The sequence below is a fragment of the Podarcis gaigeae genome (assembly GCF_964106915.1).
Source record: "Podarcis gaigeae genome assembly, chromosome: 1".
In the NCBI taxonomy this organism is placed as follows: Eukaryota; Metazoa; Chordata; class Lepidosauria; order Squamata; family Lacertidae; genus Podarcis; species Podarcis gaigeae.
In genome coordinates, this window is record NC_139678.1 from 48,979,060 (window position 1) to 49,001,028 (window position 21,969).

Sequence of the window (21,969 nt, forward strand, 5' to 3'; positions counted from 1 at the left end):
TCTGCTTTCCGTTGCTCCATACAATTCTTCCCAATCAACCCTTGAGTGTGAAATTGAAGAGAGACACAACAGCATGTACAGAGCTGCAGACAGATACAGCCAGCAGTGGTAAGCAGCGATTTCTCTGAGAATACTTGCTGGACAAAAACCTGACATGATAGTGAAAATTACTGCCTTCTACTGCTGGCTATATGTATTTAGAGCTCAGGTCACAGTGACATTTCTCCATGTGCTTCTGTACCAGGGACAATCAAGATAGATTGTACAAAAGGGAAAGGGGGGGGGGGGAGAAGCATCCTGTTTGCATGAGTGAGCTGGCCGGTACACTGCTAATGACCTAGCTACTACAATAAGCAAAAAACAAAAACCCCAAAATATATTAAATTCACCTATCAAAATTAACAAGGGATTTCTCTTAAATGCAGTCATTTTTTTCATATCATGGGATGCCAAAAAGATAAAATATCACATACATGTGTGTGTGTAATATATATATATTAATATATATATGTGTGTGTGTGTGTGTGTGTGCACACGCACGCTACATCATAGCTGTAACATCCCTGAGGCTCTGTACCCAGCACACTCCCTTAAATCCACCTCTGAATCTCTGTGTGTGTATAGATATATATAGATATAATATAGATATATGTATGTGTGTTTATGCTAAAACTTTGACATTTACTCAGAATGCAGCTTTAATTAGGTTACAAGTATCTCTCCAAGATGTAATTTTGAAAACAGCATAGTGCATTAAATTATAAACAAGATAGAATCATGAAGCAGTTTTCCAGCACTCCTGATTAAATTTTACTATACAGGTTTTTTTTCTGAAAAGAGGAATGAAACGGGTAAAAAAGTTCCAGACATTTGAAATCTAATAATTTTCCTCTGACATATAAAGTGGACACTATTTAAATTTCACTTAACAAGATAGAACCTGAAAAAATCCTAAACTATCCAGTCCAAATTCAGTATGAGCAGGAAGGAAGGAATATTCTAGCATTCAAACAATGCTTAATGGAATTCTCAAGTGCATGATTTCTCTAACTTACACTCTACTGTCACAAAAATCAAGCAGTACATCATCACAGCATTGGTTCACTTGGTAGTATTAACGTATGTCAGGAAGTAAGTTAGCCTATCTATAGCAATAGCAGGATAATTCAGAGTTTATTTAACAATAATAGTTACAACGTGCTAGAGCTTTTCAACGGATAAAAAATAACAATCCCAAACTTTTCTGAACAATCCAAATGTTGGCATTGAAGGGTTTGTTTTTTCTCAATAGTCTAAAAATAATTGAAACCTGGAAGGTTTCAATCATCTTTTATTAGGTACTGGTAAAGAGAAGGCATTGCCCCCAGACACACCGTGCTGATATAGTAAGATATAAAATGTTCTATAAAGTATTCACTGCTCTAACTCAGTGAATAACAGAACCCTTGAGTCATGGATCTTCTTGCACCAAAGGCTAAATGCAATCTGTGCATCTCCTCTCCCTTTCCCCAACATAATAGGTTAAAAGTCAACACAGGGCATCTGATAGCAGATAGCCACTTGTAATTCTCCAAGCTGTCCAATCTAGCACTGCTATTTGGCTTGGGCATGCACATGTGGTTACAGGTGGCTCTGGGAACTTTTGGAAGTGGCTGGTGAGCAGTAAGGGACATAAAGATTTAGAGATTGCTAGGAAATTAGAGGGAAAGGAAAACTGGAACCATGTGGTATCAAAAATTGTGGGATCTTAGGTCATTGGTACTACATGCTCTGCATGTAGAAAGTTCAAGGCTGAATATCCAGCTTCTCTAGCTGAAAAACTTCAGTGTATCTGCACAGCAACAATTGACAAAAGGAATTTGAAACATTAAAATTCTGCTTAAACTCAGCTTCTAAAAATGGCACCTTTTGTATCAACATGTTTTTCTACACAGAGAAATTAAGGCACAGACCTCAAGAACTGAGCCTATAGTTTTTACTTATCTTGTTCACTCAAGTTTAATAAACTTCCAAGTTTCCCCCCAATAATAGTATTTCAAAGTATGTCTCAGTTTATTTTGAACCCCGCTGATGAAAGAAACAAATTCAAGTGCAATTTAAAGTTCCAACAAGATTCTTCAGGAAACCCATTTTATATTGTCCACCAATTCCTCTAATCTGTTTTAACATAGACATGCAATCAGTATTAAATGCCAAAACATTGAAACAAAGATAAGTCAGTGGCTGGGTATGTTACTATGACTTGCTGATACAAAATAAATAAATTCGGTAAAAAAAGTTAACTGCTAGACACTTGCAATCATTTTAAGAATCTGGGAACCACAATCAATTAGATAAGATGGATTACTTTTTACCATTTCCTTTATTAAACACTGCAATATTGAACAAGTCAGAAAGAAAGCTTTTTGATATGATATGTACCAATTGAATACAGATGAGGAATTCACTTGCTAAAATAAATTATATATTTACTGCTCTTGCTAGTTGCCGAACTTTGCTACAAATATATCACACATTGAGTGTTATACCAAACATATTGGATCACCTGCATAAGTAAAACCAGTCTGAAATAATACCTAAAATACTGACTAGTAGTCTAAAAGGTTGGCATTAAAACTTTCTTTCTATGTAATTTAGAATTTCCAAAGAGAAGGCAGCAAGTATCCAAGTTAAATAAACATTGTTTGGCTTGAAAGTGTTTTAAATATGCTAAGATGATGCTGGGGCAGAGAAATGCCACAGATCAAGAAGTCACAAATGTTTTTGCAGAAAGCATACTATTAGTCTACTTCTACTGATTCAGGGGCAGGGTTAACTGCACTTTCCTGGGGGAATAAAACACTGTAAGGGATTCATGACTATTATTGCAATAGAGAACAGACAAGCACTTTTAGATATAAGAAACATTTGCATAGAATTGCAGGCTTAACGGCAGTGGTTCAAAAGAACAGCAGCCATTTAGTCTAAGAACTTTCATACCCTCTTTCTTCTTTCACACTATTGCTTGGACAGCAATGCATGTACAAGTGAACTATCTTTCACACATTTATCAGTCTCCACAGAGTAAGTTTCCATGCGAGCAACAGAAGGCATTTATCAACCAGACAAATCACACATCCCATGAGTATTGGACAGGCACAGTACTTACTTTTGGTGTTGGGCAGGAAGCAGTGGAGAGGCGAGAGGTGGCCTGTGCACGAGGAGATTCTGAAGGGGTAGTGCTAAGTGAGGCCGTGTCTCGTGGAAGCACCTGAACACCACGAGATATGATGGAATCTGGAATCTAAGCATAAAAATAAATTTAGTTAATTTCACACTGCATTATAAAATGGCTCAATATCAAAATATTTATATTCAAAATAGACTATAGTGCCAGCTTGAATAAAATATTGCGGTGGCCCAGGTAAGCCTCACCCTGAATAATCAATCACATGATGCAGTGGACACACATCATTCAAATCACAACTCCCCATCAACTTGGGGAGCCCCAGCCCCCTCAAAACTTTCATGGGGGGGGGGAGTGAAGCCCCCATGGCACCTAGGAGTTGGCTCCTATGGAGCAGATTATCATTTTCCTCCCTCCTGGTAATCAGGGTGGGGGGCACTAGACAGTCTTGGGGTTAGGGCTCGCATCCTCTCCGACACAAATGCCTGCTCAAAGGGCTCTAAGCCCCCTTTGTTGACACCAGTCATCTCTGAGTATATTTCTATATGAATTAAAGAAAAATTGTAGCATGTTGCCCAAAAAATTTTGAGGGAGTGAGAAGTTACCCCGAGGAGAGCTAATGGGTAGAGAAGCATCATGCTGAACTTCAGAGTGGAGCTTGAACAATAAGCTTCTGGTCCTTCAACTCTTCAAAAATATTTATGAGCCATTTCTTTACAGTGCATTTGGGATCCCTTCTTAATTTAATTTTTAATTTAATATTTACAACCTGTCTTCACCCCCTTTTAGAATAGAATAGACTTTTTAGAATCTAATATAATGATAATTATATAGTTTCCAGCATTAGTATTAGTACTAATTAGTACCATCAGTACCAGGAGAAGAAGTAGAAGTCCTTAACCAGGATCTGGTTAAGGTTTTTGAATGTTTGCAAAAAACTGAAGCTCAATCCATAAAGAAAGGAAGTGCTATGGGTGGATGGTTCCCACGTCCAGAAGCTGGCAGAATAACCAGTTCTTAATGAGGATGCACTCCCCTTGAAGGTGCAGATGTGCAATTTGAAGGTACTTCTGGACTCATCATTGACACTTTTGAGAGACTTGGTGACACCTATACCCAATTGGCTGACGCACCAGACATTTGTAAATAGGGATCTCCTGGCTGTGGTTACTTGTACTCTGAGAACCTCCAAGCTAGACTATTGCAATGGTCTAGCATTTAAGAAGGGATCAAAAGGATCAAAAGAAAAAACACACACCCAACTTTCTCCATTCAGGAGTACACTAGAAATAGTTACAAGCACAGATGGAAAAGAAATGAAAGCACTGAGGAAGCAATGAGCATGGAAAGGGGAACTGCCGAAAGTGATGATCGATCCACCCACCAAATCTCAGTTTCACCAAATCAAACTATCCCCATATAGGGTAAACTGAAATTTACAGGGAGAAGGCATAGAGATTGATGTTGTTTGAGGATAACATCACATATACTACGCATATTAAATGTAAATGCAAACAAGCTACAAATACACTAAACTCTGATGCAGGCAAGCTCATAGTCTTGCCCTTGCGGAAAACAGCAAGCAGTCCCTCTGTATGAAGCCTCAGAAGCACAGCATCCCCCCCCCCCCAAAAATGAACAGGATAATGGCATCCTTCTCCCATGAAACAGCAATGGGAAGAAGCAGAGTCCCTGGAGGAGAAAGGAAAGACTAACAGGTGTGACCAATGGACTCCATACTGATCAGTCAGGGACTCAGAAGGGCAACAGGGGTTCCCATACTAGGCAATGAACATTGCTGGGATATGGGCTGGGATATGGCTTCACTTAAGTCTAATTGGGCTGCTTCTACTTTGCTAATATTTCTTACACAAATATGAGGCTAGGAAGAGCCTTTCTTCTATCTGTATGCTCTGATGAAATGTGGGGAAAGCCTGTGTTTTATTTTTCTGTGCAATTCAGGGGTTCAGAAGTAGGGAAAGCTGCTTTCAATAGCAGTTTCTCTCTTAATTTTGGTGGGGCAGAGGAGGGGGGCAGGGGCGCCGGGTATAGGGGGTGCAAGGGGCTTCAGCCCCCTCAATATTTTTAAGCAAGGGGCTGATCCCCCCCTATTGAGGGGGCTGCCATCCCCTACTGTCTCTGGATGATTTTTTGCCCTCTGCACCCCCACAGCAATTGCCAAAAAATTGTGGGTGAGAGATACAAACCAAGGAATTAGGGTCATCTAGTCCAACCCCCTACAATGCAGAAACATTGACATGATTTTTGCCAATTTCTCCATCCTTCTGCAGACCTCAGTGTCACTTCCCATGCTGTTCCAGAAGGTCTCCTGCACTTTATGGAAAACATTTTTGAGGGGCACAGTGGGCTGAAGGAATAATTGAAAAAAGCCCCCACCTGTAGGAACACCCAATTAGTGGAATTCTGCTGCAGGCAAGGCTGGAACCAAGCCAGTAGTATTCAGATCCTAAAAGCACATTTGTTTGTAAACAATTCCACTGTTCAAAATGCATTTAGCCAGGGATTTCTGATTCATATGTTAATATCTAAAGAAATGAAGTTAGTGAAAAATGAATTTAGTAAATGGATTTCTTCTTATTTCTTCTATTTTTGCTCTCAGTATTCTGATTCTCTGAGGAAATATTCCAATGATTTTGAGTTAGCTGACTAAATCTTCTACAGGTTCCTTATGGATGCTTGTGAAAACCAGAGAGTAAGGGGACATTTTTATATTTTCCCTAGGCTACTCCACAGTATTGAGCAGCTCAGAGAGGTAAACTCACATAGCTGATTTTCTCAATTTCCCTTAAGAATACAAAAACCCTATTAGACTTTTATAAGTTTGTTAAATTATTCCATTTTTGCCACTTATATTTGTAGAAATGCTTACATTTCAAGCTAAAATCATATCTACATGTGGCCATTACTGATTTTTTTTTAAATTCCAAATTTCAGTTTTACCATCATTCTGAGAATAAGGCTACTTTTATTAATGAGATTTTAGAAAGAAAGCCAAGTAAGTGACCAGCAACAGCAGAATATGTCTGATAACAGAGGAAGAAATTAGCACAATGAAATTAACAGTGACCCACTCAAAAGGGAAGCACTGTTTAAGCCTTAGGGCATGAAAATAAGGCACCCGTTTAATACAAGTGAATGGAGATGAAGACACACTAAGACGTTTGCTCTATAGAAGCAAATGACATACTTCAGGATGAAAGCCTTCAAAATGGTCAATTAGGTCATGAAAGAAACTGGTGTCTTCCCTATTTCTCTTATGAAATAGGGAAGACATTTTTCACTTTTTCAGGAGTTGGTAGAGTGATTCTGCCCAGGATGATAAGCTGCTCACATCTCTCTCTTTTCAGCTCCACTTCACTGCTTCCTCTCTGTTCCTTTAAGGTATATATTCTAGGATAATGTACCACTGAGTTTTCAAGTCACAAGTTTATTGCCCAGTAAATACAAGTGAGATGGCTAGCACAAACACTGAGGAAGAAAACCATCTGCAAAAAACAGATGGTGGCAGCACCAGCTGCATGACTTCAAAATAATTTTTAGAGCATGCATGGGGAACCTCTAGCCCACAGCTCAAATTTGGCTTTATTTTGGCTGTTTTCCTGAAACCGCACACACTGCTCTCAAACACACACACTGATGTCATATGATATCAGGTGTGAGGCAGGTAAAGCCATAGCTGCAGATTAAGAGCTCCAGAGTGCTTGAAATATGGCACCAAATGGAGCTCCTGAAGGAAGAATATCCTTGCTTAAAGTCTTGCTTTTAAGCAATAAAGTTTGCAGCTATGGTTTAAATAATTCAAGCTGGGGCTGCAAAGCAAGAATCAGGAGCACACGCTGAAGTTTAATCACTTGAGTCATATGATGTCATAGAATCATAGAATAGAATCATAGAATCATAGAGTTGGAAGAGACCACAAGGGCCATCGAGTCCAACCCCCTGCCAAGCAGGAAACACCATCAGATCACTCCTGACATATGGTTGTCAAGCCGCTGCTTAAAGACCTCCAAAGAAGGAGACTCCACCACACTCCTTGGCAGCAAATTCCACTGTCGAACAGCTCTTACTGTCAGGAAGTTCTTCCTAATGTTTAGGTGGAATCTTCTTTCTTGTAGTTTGGATCCATTGCTCCGTGTCCGCTTCTCTGGAGCAGCAGAAAACAACCTTTCTCCCTCCTCTATGTGACATCCTTTTATATATTTGAACATGGCTATCATATCACCCCTTAACCTCCTCTTCTCCAGGCTAAACATGCCCAGCTCTCTTAGCCATTCCTCATAAGGCATCGTTTCCAGACCTTTGACCATTTTGGTTGCCCTCCTCTGGACACGTTCCAGTTTGTTAGTGTCCTTCTTGAACTGTGGTGCCCAGAACTGGACACAGTACTCCAGGTGAGGTCTGACCAGAGCAGAATACAGTGGCACTATTACTTCCCTTGATCCATTATGGATTCCCTTGGGTCCATTACTCCAAACTGCGCCCTCTCTATTGCTGGGCTATTCTTTGTTAATATTGCTACTGTCACCTTATAGTAATTTGTGGAGGACAGAAGTCCCTCATTGACAAAGGGGAGGAGAAGAGAGAGGAAGGAGAAACCTGAAGGAATGGGTGGTTGGCCACCTAACAAGGACCATGGGAGCTATGCCTCCTCCAGGACCCCTGCTCTCCCGTCCCTGAAGTTTTCCAGCCAATTGGGGCCCTATAGCACTAACCAGGCACGAGGTGACTGCTGTGGCCTCCAGAACTTTATGTCATTAGTGTATGGTTAGTATAAAATAAAATAAAAACTAACCTGCAGTATCATCAACATCATCATCACAACATCACAATCTTATCTCCATACCAGTGTTGGGTTATTGGGGAGAGGTGAGTATCTCTGGTGGGGGACACATTGTGCTCCTTCTGGGGTAGTTTGTCCACCTTTGTTTGTCCACCCCGCACTCAGCTCTCACCAGTGGCTCATGAAAGCTGTCAGCATGCAACAGTGGCCACTCCCTGGGAAACAGCTTCAGCTGGCCAGCTAAACCAGGTGAGAGTAGTCAATAGGTCCCAAACCCTCACTGAGTTAAGGACTTCCCTGCATATGAATACTAGCTCTGGCAGATTGAGTGGACAAGACCAATAGTGGGTTCAACGGTCAAGAAGGCAGTTACTGCACATGCTGTTGTAGAGGGAAGTGAGGGGCAGATGGGGTTTGCCAATCTGGGAAGCTAGCCCATCTAGGAGAAGAAAAACACTGATCCTAAAGCTCTGTTGCCTTGCAGCTATACTCAGTCATGATAAAGGCTTTGTTTTGGGAGTAAACCCTAAGGAAACTTCCATGCTTGTTGTGGGACATCTTTGCGAAAAGACAAGGCTAAGGAGTAAATGCTACACAAATCTGGAGTCCCTAAGATGGTTGGATGGCATCTTGTATGCCTCCTTCCGGCAACTCCTGCAGCCCACTTTCCTCGGTGCTCAATGAGGCTGAAAGTGGGGTCTTGTCATCTAAGCAGCCCAGGACTTCCATACACACTGCCCAGGCTTGTGTCCTAGATAGGTCACTTTGGTGCTGCTAACGCAGCAAAAACAATGCAGGAGGAAACAGTTATGAGCTACTGGTCTCTACAGTCACAGCAGGCGCTGTAATTCTTTAGCGGTTTGACTTCAGTCCCAGAGGCGCACTCTATTGTCTCTTGAGACAGATGGATGGCAACAACATCTGAGGATCACAGGGCGGTTTACAATATAAAAATACAAAACTACATACCATAGTAACAAACAAAAAGAATACCACCCCAGTTTAAAAGGCCTTTGATGGTTTAATCAGCCAAAGGCCTAGGAGAAGATGAAAGCTTTTGCCTGGCGCCTAAAGATATGTAACGGAAGTGTCAGGCAAACCTCCCTGGGGAGAGCATTACACAGGTGGGAAGCCCATTCTCATGCTGTCATCCTCTGAACCTCTCATGGAGGAGACACACACAGAGGGGTCTCAGATGATGACTGCAGGGTCCAGGTTGGTTCATATGAGCAGATAAGGTTCACATAAGACTTTTATATTTATTTTCCCAGTCACCTGTCAAAAGTGGCCTGCAGAGGCTAGGCCAGTTCTGGATCCAACCTGCTGGTCAGATCAATTTCCCTACCTGCCCCTGCTCTACAGCTCATTGGGAAAACCCCATCATATAAAACTTTGAAATTGTAAAAGAAAACCAGTAATTTCACAATATAATCATCTAGTGACTGGTCCTCTTATGTTCTTGCTATCATCTTAGGCTAGCAACCTAATTACATTAATTTGGTCTGCTGTTACAAGCAACTGAACCTGAAGATACCAGGACAAACCTGAAGGGATATGCACTTTCATATTTTTTCTGCTACTAAATTATCCAAAGATTAGTATAAAATAAAAACTAACCCACAAAATAAAGTCCTTAAAATGTTATCTCTTTCTGAGGCTATGAAAATTTGAAGCTGTTTATCCCATAGCTGTCAACTTTTCCCTTTTCTTGAGAGGAATCCTATTCGGAATAAGGGAATTTCCCTTTAAAAAAGGTTAACGTTGACAGCTATGGTTTATTCACATATATACTTAACTGCTGAATTGAGTGGACCAAGGTCATACTGATTCTTTCCTCATGTCTTCTAAATCTGAGAAACTGGCACATTTTACATAATTCAACCATAATAATCTCTATGGCACTATAGAGTTTCTTGCTACAAATCAGTTTAGCATTTCTACTTAATAATCTTCTTTAAAACAACAGTAAACCATGAAGAATTTCACTTATTTAAAAATAAACGAGGTGTATTACAAAAGTTTAAAGAAGTATGGAATTTAAGACCAGATGGCACAAGAGGTTGTTAATATTGTAAAAATTGGCTGATGTTGCTCAATAGCTTTCATGTTATAATGCTTTTTATATAATTAAAAATTGCAGTTCACAAGAATGAAATTACTTTGGTAGCCTTTTTAGGAACAGAGGGTGATATCCAGCATTAGAAATACTATTGAGTATGGCTTTTTAACACCAGTAGTTCAGGAAAGTTTAGTAGAAATGATTCATGGAAATGCATTAGCTAAATAAAGGGAGTTCTGATCAAATGAACTCATCTTTAAATCTACAATCAAACATATATTTCCTGGGAAGGTTCTGTGTCAGTATTATAGTCCTTTCCCTCTATCTATAACTATCTGCATACGGATGCAGAGGATACAAAACTGGGGGTGGAAGTGGGCTTCGTCTCAGCTGAGAACAAAGACCTGGTCGCTGCTTCAGGTGGTAAGACTGGCTAAGCACAGTAAATTGTCATCACCCCACCTCACTCCCCACAAAAGCAGCCTTTGGATGTGCAGTTTGACATCAGAGAGCCCAATCCATTCCTGTTCTGTTGTAGAGACACAACTCCAGGGGCTGTGAGTCCCCTCTCTTCTTTCATCTCACCTGAGTCTGAGGAAGAAAGCACATACCCTGAAAATAAAAAAACCCCTGATTTTTCTATATCTCTATCTGGAGGATACCCATTCCACCTGTATGCTTCCCTTTTCTAGGGGCAAGCACAATGATGTGTGTGTGGGTGTGTGTGCAAGCATGAAGGAAAAAAAGGAAGGAGAAAGCAGAGGGTGGGAGAGTAGGCAGGGAAGAGAGGGAGTGGAGGTGAGTAGAGAAGAGAGACGAAGAGGGGGAGGACAGGAGTGGTAGGACAAAGAGTGATGGGAAGGAGGAGGGGTCAAAGATTGGGAGAGAAGAGGAAGGAAGAGTATGTCAGTGGTGAACTTTAAGCACTCAAATGTCAGTGGTGCTCTATGCAATGCTAAAATTCAGATGGGCATCACCCCCACCGCTCATGCTCCATTCTACAGTATTGTCTTGGTGCCTCCTGCAGTGTGATGCCCAATGAGACTGCACCATTTGTGCCACCCTAAAACTGTCTCTGGGTGCGTGAAAATTAGATAGGGAGGAGGAGAGATGAGAGGAAGACGAAAACACCTGAGTACATTGTTGCTTGTTGCATCCCGCAACTTGCTTAACGGCAAACACAAAAGTTAATTTAATTGCTACAAATGGCTACTTGCAGAATATTTTTTGGAGAGTAGTAATATTTTTGAAGTGTTGAGTTATCGAAAGACTGGGATTAGAGCAGCAATCTTTACTTAACTGAAAGGGAATTAATTAGCTCTGTCTCCACAGGAAAAAAGAAGCAAAAGGGACCTGCACTTGATTTGTTTTGTTGGCTGAGTGAGCATGCAGGTAAAAGAAAAGGATAATCACATTTGTCGTTACCATGGTAATCATTCCAGCTAACTTTATCCTTGCAGAAAGTGCAGCAAAATGATTGCTGCGTATCCACTGCGAGGAAATATTTCCTGGGAGAGGTTGAAGGAGGGAGACTCTGTTCTTGTACACAGAGGCCTCTGGGAGTTAAAACTGGAAGAAAAACTCCTGTTTCTCCACTCCCTCCATCAATATCTTGCCAATGAGCAGGAAGTGAAGGAGATCTGTGTCCTTCCCTCTGCCCCTCTCGTAGTTTATTTATTTTGTAGGTTTATATTCCACTTTTCAACCAGAGTCCTCAAAGTGGCTAACTATAGCTTTAAAATGCAACAGTTATGTTGTAAGTGGGAAGGTGAAGGTCAAAGGGAAGGAGATCCCCACTCTGCTGTTCCTTCTCCCATGTCTTCCACATCTCTATGCACATAGGGGCAACAGAGAGGAGGACATTCATTTTTGCTGACACAGTTAGTAGGACACAAACAATGGTGTTTTAAGTTCAATTATAGATTCTTTACTGATTCTATTAGCCTCAGCTTTCTAACACAGTCTGTCATATACCATTTTTCAGTGTCAGAAGGAGGTTATTGTCCAGATTTCAATTGTATGTTGAGGGAGCAATTATTTGCCGTGCCAAAATGATCTGATGGCTGACTAACTGGCTATATTAATATTCTCTTTAAACCACAATGTACTGCTCACTTAGGAAGGGGAACTGACACACATACAAAAGACAATTTAGATACTATCTGTTCAGTTTTCACTTTCTGAGTCAAGCAAAGCCAACAAGAACTGGATTAGGATTAGGATGAATAAGTGGTAGAAAAGTGCTAGTGATGGATACCAGAAATATCTGGCTGTCATCCAAGGCCAAGCAATTTGAAGCCCAGATGCAGCCACCAATGCTCTATAGAAATGAAGGAACCTTTGAGCTTTGCAGTAACAGAAATACCATAATACAGAAAGTAAAAAATGTCTGAGGCAGTTTTCATTGCTGATCAAATTGCCAGAACGTCTTTAAACCAAACCAAAAAGCTTCTATCTGGGAGCAACCAATATCTTACAATTAATGTTTCACATCTAAAATAAATGATCTTAAACTCTATACACTGAATAACAAGTTAGTTCATGTTTGCTCAGAACACAACACTATGATAGTGGGAATAAATGAACAGCTGTGTCTCCTCCTTATACAGAGTGGAGGAGGCAGGCAGAATGTCTGCAGATATTCATGCAAAACCCTCTGGTAGGTGTGTCTTACCGGTTTTCCTGCACTGCCTGATGCGTGATGGGAATAACAGATGAGACCAGGAATGGGATGTTCACCTTTTGCCATGATAACAGCAGAACTGGTGTAGGATGGATGCTTCTAATGTACAATACATAATAACTATGAATACAGTGACAGCAAAACATGAAACTAAACAAGCAGTGACATAGAGGAACAAGGATGAAAACATGGAATACCTGAATACAAGTTGCTTAATGAGCACAACTAGTTTAGATCTCAGGTATTTTTCTGCTTTTAAAAGAGCAAATGGATAACATAACCACAGTACCTTGGAGGAGGGCACACCAAGGGTGTAGGATGTTGCCCAATATCCAATGGGTTGGCTGCCCAGTTGGCAACAGTCTTATTCTGCTGCCCAATTGGCAACAGCTATGGAAGGAAGCAGATTGAAGAGCACCCGATTCCTCCATCACTTGCTTAGTCACCTCTTCCTTGGCATCCCATGCCATTCTGCAACATGAAATATTGAAAGCAACACAGGCTCACAAGAGGCTCCTAAGCTCTTGTGGGGTGCCCAGAACTTTCAGTGAGCACATTTGCTTCCCCATCGCTGTGGTAACAAAGCTGCAATGTGCAATGCCCTTTACTTGTGCTGCTTTTAAAAGAGCTGTGTGCACTGCCTAACAGTTGCTGCATCAGGACTTTCCTCGCCCAAGACTGTGGGTGGACAAGAACCATCCAGATCACTGGGACGACGAGGGCACAATTCCATGTAATATTATGAACTATTGTTTAAAATTCAGCTTCCACTAGTCACAAATGACTATCTGCATCATGCTCGCACAATGTGATATACACATTTAAAGAAAACAGTTTTATACATGGGGAAAATATTGTATTGAGATCATTTGAAGACATGATCCCTGAACTACAAGAACGCTGATATTCAGGGCTCAATTCATAAAATGAGGGGTTTCAGGCAATGTATAAGGCATGATGCAGACACCTAGACCTCCATTCCAGGTTTCAACTCTACCTTGCTAGGACTTGAATCTCTCTTAAGCTTGAGTCAGGCTATTACCGATATCCCAACTGAATAAGAATGTTTAATCTAGCAAAAACAAATTCTTCACAGAGACAGATAGATATACCATTTGTGCCTATTTAGCTTCCATTGATTTTTAAAAAGTGAATCTTGATACCCAGAAGCTTGGCCTGAACTTCTTAGGGCCCATCTGAATCCAGAGACGTGGAAGAGCACCAAGGTGGACTGCTGCAGATGCACATAGAGAGCGCCATCACTCAATCCAGTCTCCAGGTTTCTTGGTAAACAGGTGCTCTGTGAGTGTGTGTGTGTGTGTGTGTGCACGCGCGCACACACACACATGTAGTGATTCTACAAGGGCTTCATTTTCATGTCAGAAAATGACATTTCTCAAGTTATTACTAGGTTCTTTCACCATGGCTCATGGTTTTGAATTAAAGACCAATGGCTCCTAAGAGCAAAAAGTGCTTGTGCTTCCTTCACTGAAGCATTTTGAGCCCACTGCTTCTGACAATGGAGGGAGCCCTGGCATAGCATTCAATGTTGCATGGATGGTGCAGTCAGAGAGGAAAACTAACAGAAATGGGTGACCCTTCTTTGTTTAAGCATAAATGCTTTCCTCTTGTGGTACGTTACTGTGAGATCTATGCCACTGTACTTCATGTAATGGGGGGGGGGGGAGAGGAAAATGCTATACAGAGAAAACTTAAAATTATGTAATTAAAATGGAAAGACCTCTTATGCCTGTAACTCTAGACTGACATAAATTAAATGCATTCCTGAAAAGTAACTAGCTGTTCAGGGAAAGTACCTGAGATAGAAACCAGTGTGCCGCTTTGCACAGAACCTTAACTCACCTTAGCTGCAATGGCTGCAGCAGTTATATGTGAGGAGGAACTATCCTCTGTTGAAGCAACTCCACTATCTTTTTTCTCTTCCTCCTCTTCCTCACACTGTACACCTTTGTCTTCTGTCTGCTTGTGTGGGCTGATGGTTGGAGGTGGAGAAAGAGGTGGTGGTGGTGAAGGTAGATCTTCAAGTTCATCATGCACCTCTTTTACTTTTACAATGGCATCCCGCAAAAGGTCAATGGCATGAGGTAGGGCTGGCAGTATAAACTGAAAGCATTCCTGTGCACAATGAGAAAAATGACAATGAACACTTACCTATAAATGATAATAGCTATTGAGCAGTTCTAATATTAAAGTTGACTAGTGATCTGATATGTATATTGTTTTTAGGGGCATGTTATTGATTTGATATATTGATTTGATATTCAAATTCACTTTCTTAATTTTCTGTTTTACTTTATAATGTGTATGTCACAGTTAAATTCTCTAGGCTTTTCATTTCCTTTTGTCCTAATGGGCAGTAGAAAATTATAATTCTGTGGCTCAAGAAATTCTAGAAATATAAATATTATACAACACTATTTCAAAAAGTGGTAGGGTTGGGTTTTTTTCATAAAACAAAGTGTTGACTTATTTCAACAATATTAAAATAAATAGCACTTAGTACTGAACCTAGCAATAACACTATCATCTTTCTTCTGTGATTCATTATACAGACCCATTCACTTTTCTAGAGGTGTCCTTTTGATTTTAACATTTAATGTACCTTCTCACAATTCAGTCTTTACATACCTAGCATTTTTCTTGGTTTTGCCCACGTAACAACATTCATGTGGGGTAAGCACATATTTTCTAATTTAATACAAAGCAAACAGTGGCTGAGAAGGTATGCTTTGCTCAAAGGCATGCCCTCAATCCCATCAGGCAGGGCTTGGACTCAGTCCAAATCCAACTTTCTTTACACTAGTAGACACAGTCCAATTTTTGTCCATACGTATATCAAACTGGATAAAGGAATGCTATTATATATCTTAAGATCAGACTTTCAGAATAAATAGAACTGGATTCAGAGAGAAAAAGAACTCAATACAGCAGTGAAATCAGACTTCCCTGCCTCTTCTCCTTCAGCTGCTACTTCCTCCAAGGCTTCCTAATGGTTTAGGGACTCTCCTTAATGTGCTGCATTACAGTATAAGGGAACTCTGGCAATCAGGCAGAGGCAGCTTTCAGAAGTGGAGTTCCTGCTGGTGGAAGTTACTTCTGCCCAATTTCCCCTTCAGTTCCCCTGGTCAAAACTACTCCATTCAGCAGTGGTCCCTAATCCTTTCTGGGAAATGCTGGTGGGAGAATGGGCTGAGGAAGTCTGCTTTCATCAACCACATAACATTTGTTTCTCTTTGGATCCCACTGATGGTATTATTCTGACTTAACCACTGGCAAGGACAATCATTTAGATGATTGTTATTGCTTGGTGTTTGTTTTTATCCTCTTAAGACAGAACACATGATGTTGACTTATACCACGTCAGACCAATGGTTCAGCAAGCTCAACAGTACTACCTGGGATCCTTAAAGAAAAACAAGAACTGAAGATGGAGGAGACTGAACCTGGGACTTGTGTGGCACTAAAACTGGCAACAAAACATCAAATAAAGCAACGGGAGTAAATAGCAGGTGATGGCAGCAGAAAAAACAATTCCAGACAACCTCCCAGGAGAAGCCTAGAAAAAGGCCTCTGATGGCAATTGCATACTTAAAGCAGTCCTTCCAATACTCTGATTCAAGTCATTTGTGTAATCTTCCTTTTGAAACGTAACACTCATTGGTAGACCACATAAGAATAAAATTATCAGCCCCAATTTAAAGGAATGAATAGATGATGTTTGATTGTCAGTATGAAAGTGTTTAGACTCTGGCTTGGTAATACTCAACTTATTGTACTTATTATGCTTATTTTCTATGCGTCTTGGTAGTTTCCATTCCAGGTTATTCTACTGTTGGAAAAGTTCAGAAAAAGGCAAACAAAATGATAAAGCTGATGGAGGAAAGGTTACAACATTTGGGGGGTTTTAATTTAGAGAAAAGGCGAGTAAGTTAAGTTCTGAAAGGAAACCTTCATCTGAACTATCTTGGACATTGGACCTGTGGAAAGCAGAAGAAGCAGTTGCCTTATAAGACAGGGTTCTACAACCCGAGGTAGGGGTTGATATGCTAACGTAATTGAGACTGAAGCCAAGGGTGCTTTCACATCATCTCCTGGGTTGGATGAGGATGATACCAAAGAGGATGGAAGGGTCCCAAATCAGTGGTAGAGATTCTGTCGTCCGTGAGTGGACCTAAGAGTCGTCCGTGACTGGACCTAATGGTCAGAGGATCCCTTTACCTTTACCTTCTTCTTAGCTTGTTTCTCCTTTTCACCCTGAGTTTGGGCTTCTTCAAAGTCCATGACACCTTTGGTAAAGGCTGTTCTCCAATTGGAGTGCTCGCAGGCCAGTGTTTCCTAGTTATCAGTGCTTATACAATATTTTTGAAGATTTGTCTTGAGAATGTATTTATACATCTTTCGTTGTCCCCCAGTATTTCACTTTCCATTCTTAAGTTGGGAATAGAGCAGTTGCTTTGGAAGACGATAACCAGGCATCCAAACAGCATGACCAGTCCAACAAAGTTGATGTTAAAGAATCATTGCTTTGACACTGATGATCTTTGCTTCTTCCAGTACACTGACATTAGTTCACCTGTCTTCCCAAGTGATGGGTAAAATTTTCTGGAGACATTGTTGATGGAATCTTTTTAGGAATTGGAGATGGCCATGTGAAGAGCTTGTGGGAACAAGATGGGGTGATCATATCATTGTGTACAGAAACATTTGAAGGATATCAGTTTCAGTCAAAAATAACTGTTTTCTTTTTTGTGGTTTCTGTGCAGTCTCAAAAATAGTGAGCTGACATGCCAGGTGGAAGATGCAGACTTCCCATAAAAAAGTTAGACTTTAAAAGTTGTTTCCTTGAAGTTGTATCCCTTCATGCAACTCACTGACTTAAATGCTTTAGAGAGATAGGTGTAGATCACATTGAAACATTTATAAAGCACCAATCACTTTCAGAAATGCAGTCCTTGAGGTCTGCATTTTTGTAGTGTGAATGTGAACTCCTAAGAGACCCTATACTTGGACTAAATTGTAATATAGTTTTAATAACTAAAACAATCCATCTGGAAACAAGACTAGGCAAAAACTTTATTCCTCTCTCCAAAATGTTTATTAACTCTATGAAATCTTCAGCAACAGCTTGCCTGACACTCAAGGTGTAGCACACTCACCCATTATCATCCTGAAGATCAGAAAAAAATAAAAGCCCAACATAATATATTTAGTGATATGAAAATGAGAAACTTGCTTTAGAGTATTTACCTAACAAGAATGAAAAATGAAATTTAAGATATTATGCTTCTCAAAGCATAAACTGCAAGTCAGATTTTTATTGTTTATACCAAATAGCCATTACAATATACATCACAAGACAAAATATATTTCAACAAAAAATTTATACAGGAGGAGGTTAGCTTATACATTTTCAAAGGTGCAAACTGTAAAAACTTAAACTTGTAATGTTCCCCTAATCTTCTAAATCAAAAATCCTGTTGCCAGTCAACATTGCTTTAGGTAAAAAAACTTTACTTTCTTACACTTTACTTTCTTACAACTGGCACTTATAAAGCTACACTATAGTTAACAAATCTGTTTACGGTCAGCAATCATATAACTTTAAATTAATTTTATTGACCTTCTATAAAATTATGAAAAGAAGACAGAGATCTATCCTTTGGTAAGTTAGATAAGGTACCCCTGCCCGTACGGGCCAGTCTTGACAGACTCTGGGGTTGTGCGCCCATCTCACTTAAGAGGCCAGGGGCCAGCGCTGTCCGGAGACACTTCCGGGTCACGTGGCCAGCGTGACATTGCTGCTCTGGCGAGCCGCTGGTAAGCGGTCCCTATTTATCTACTTGCACCCGGAGGTGCTTTCGAACTGCTAGGTTGGCAGGCGCTGGGACCGAGCAGCGGGAGCGCACCCCGCCGCAGGGATTCGAACCGCCGACCTTTCGATCGGCAAGTCCTAGGCGCTGAGGCTTTAACCCACAGCGCCACCTGCGTCCCTCTTAAGTTAGATAAAGGACAATACAAAACATAAAGCAAAATGTATTCAAACTCATCTGACCTGCATATACTGAAATTATAATTTATGTGTTTATTTTTAAATTTACTAGTCAGATAATATTTGTACATAATTGTTGTAAAAGGTCCTGGAGAGCATATGGCTATTAGCTCAAAGAGTTTTAACACCAACTTCAAATGAACAAGGGGAAAATTCCCTTGAGGCACCGGAGTTTTTCTAGTGGGTATAAGGGAACCAAACCTCTAAGTCTTAACATCTAACTACATGCTACATTAGTCATTCACCTGAGCTGTTGGATGCAGTATTGTTTTGTTTTGTTTTGTTTTTAAAGACAAATTGCCAGTGTGTAGACGTGATCTAACCCTCTAGGCCTAATTGAACTCTTACGACTGAAAGAGCCAGCAATTCACTTCAGGTCTAGCAAATTAAAATCCATTTTAATTAAAATTTCTTAAAGAAGCTACTGTTGGAATATTTTCCATCACATGATATATGAATAGTGTTTCTCCACACTTATAAAAGAATCTCTACTGAAGATAGGCTTCTGAAGAAGAGATACAATCTCTAAACTACAGTTCCCATCATCCCTGACCACTGGTCCTGCTAGCTAGGGATTATGGGAGTTGTAGGCCAAAAGGTCGGCGGTTCGAATCCCTGCGGCGGGGTGCGCTCCCGCTGCTCGGTCCCAGCGCCTGCCAACCTAGCAGTTCGAAAGCACCTCCGGGTGCAAGTAGATAAATAGGGACCGCTTACCAGCGGGAAGGTAAACGGCGTTTCCGTGTGCGGCTCTGGCTCGCCAGATGCAGCTTTGTCACACTGGCCATGTGACCCGGAAGTGTCTCCGGACAGCGCTGGCCCCTGGCCTCTTGAGTGAAATGGGCGCACAACCCCAGAGTCTGTCAAGACTGGCCCGTACGGGCAGGGGTACCTTTACCTTTACCTAGGCCAAAAACATCTGGAGGGCCGAGTTTGAGGAAGCCTGCTCTAAACCCTCAGATGAAGAGACTGGGTATTGTGATATAACAGAGACACCTCTATTGGATATTAATAGAACCGGATGTGAAAGGAAAATGTGAATAACTGAAAACACTTTCTGTAGGTTACATAATGTAGCATTATCAAAAGCAATAATCTGGGAAACAAGTAAAGTTGTCGCTAGAGGTCATATTATATCACAACTGCCTTCCTATATCAAAAAAGAAATGCTTAAAATTACAAAAGATATACAGATTTTAGAAAGCAAAAAGAAATTTAAACACTCTAAAGAACCATATGAGAACTCCATTGACAGTAAAGCTACTTGTTTTAGGAGAGCCTTCTGTTAGTCGAACAGGGATCAAATTGATATTTGGCACATACCCACATACCAGTAAAAATGCTCTAAAACAGTATAGGAGGTGATGTTGGAGTCTGCAAAGGGAATTGCTGAAGATTGCCTTGAAGTTTTGCTGATAGAAGGCTCAACTGGAAGCCTTCCATCAATGGAAAGACATCAATATATACAAACTCCTATCTGAAAAAGCGTAAGTTATATAAGTTGTGATATTGTTATGAGTTAGTGGGTGGAAGAAAAGTATCCACATGACTGTGACCAGATTTATCACTCTAACAATTAAACATATACAGTCATACCTTGGGATGCGAACGTGATCTATGCAGGAGGCACGTTCACAACCCGCAGCGCCGCCTCTGTGCATGCGTGTGACATGATTCAGCGCTTCTGCGCATGACATCATTTTGCGCTTCTACACATGCACGAGCGCCGAAACCTGGAAGTAACCCGTTCCGGTACTTCCGGGTTCAGCACGGTCCGCAACCCGAAAAAGCGCAACCCGCAGCGTTCGCAACAATGCCACTTATCAGAATAATGGGGCCAATTATGTTATTTTCTGGTAAACAGATGAACTATTTATAATGGATCATGAACTTCTTCACTAGGAAAGCACCCCTACCCTCTAACTCTCCTTTTCATACCAATGGTATAACCTCAATGTCTGATGTGCCTGCTTCCCTCCAGTAAGGTGACTGTTTTCTAGAAAGTGACAATATTTCCATCATTGCTCCAGCACTAATTTCTCATTACTTGTAGGAACTGGCCTTTTGTTTTTTGTTGCTCTCTCATCTTTTTAGATTCCTTTTGCAATGGTTCTAAATAAGCTTTGCCTCTGAAACTTGGCCTTCTTATGTACTAACCCATTTAGAGTAGAGGGAGGGATCTTTCAACATGGCCTTAAGAGTTTTTGGCACTGAGGTATTCTTGTGGAATCCATGGACATTTCCCTTTCATTCTGGACTCACAAGTGATATGGATAAAAATGAAATGGGTTTCTGAGGAGTTTATAGTCATATTTTTCATTATGACTTATTTGCATTTGATAGGATTGTTATAGGATGTATGACGTTTGTTGTATATTTTGGCATTTCTGCTTTGTGTACAGCAACGTAGGAAGGTGGTAAAAATAATAATAATGAAATGAACTTCTCAATGGAAGAGGTACTCCATGTAGTTTGGCTGGCTACATATCTATATTCCATCACACCTCCCTCCCACAAAGCTGTCTATAAATTAGAAGTGCTGTCACTTCAAGACATAGAAGAATGCTGAAAAATCTGATATGGCAACTTGAACTCTGAACAAATAATAATGTTGTGTCTGTGGTTAACCAAATGAGTGATATCATTTACTGAAGTAAAAATTCTAGATAGTCATCCACAGCAATACTATAAACTCATCTAATTAATTATATACAAATTATAACTCAGAATGTAAGTTGAAGTAAAGAGTCCGAATATGATTTCCAAAGAGGAAATGTTTACAGACATTTCAGGGAGAGAGAATGCTGTCCTCTACGTCCCCTCAGATGAGTGAAGATGAATAAACTAATCAAAAGGGAAACAATTTATGCTGTTGGAAGATCTCTGGAAGACATAAATAGCTTTCATTTTGCTGCACAAGCTCCATTTTGCCAAGCTCCATTCAATGAAAGGATCGGTTTCATTATAAAACTGGCAAAATCTAAAGGGGCTTCCAGTTACTGAACACATTTGCCAACAAATAGGTACATTTGTATATTACATATGCATTACATACAAAATCAAAAAGAAAGGCATTAAACTGTACAACATCTTTACAATATTTCTACTTCCCTTCTGAGTGAAACTGTGGCCAAAACTTTTAACTGGTTACAATTTGATAAATTTCTTATCCAGTTTACTTCATTGAATGTTT

The 21,969-nt window shown here is 40.4% G+C and overlaps 1 protein-coding gene across 1 annotated transcript in view; it reads right to left on the bottom strand.

Moving 5' to 3' along the window:
• Positions 1–21,969, bottom strand: part of GPHN (gephyrin) — a 189,991-nt gene that overhangs the window by 75,930 nt on the left and 92,092 nt on the right. Inside the window, exons 8-10 of the mRNA XM_083750622.1 lie at positions 14,573–14,845; positions 12,701–12,808; positions 3,149–3,283 (exon numbers count right to left, since the gene is read on the bottom strand). Of these exons, the coding sequence (XP_083606748.1) occupies positions 3,149–3,283; positions 12,701–12,808; positions 14,573–14,845 (516 nt within the window). The remainder of the gene's footprint in view (positions 1–3,148; positions 3,284–12,700; positions 12,809–14,572; positions 14,846–21,969) is intronic.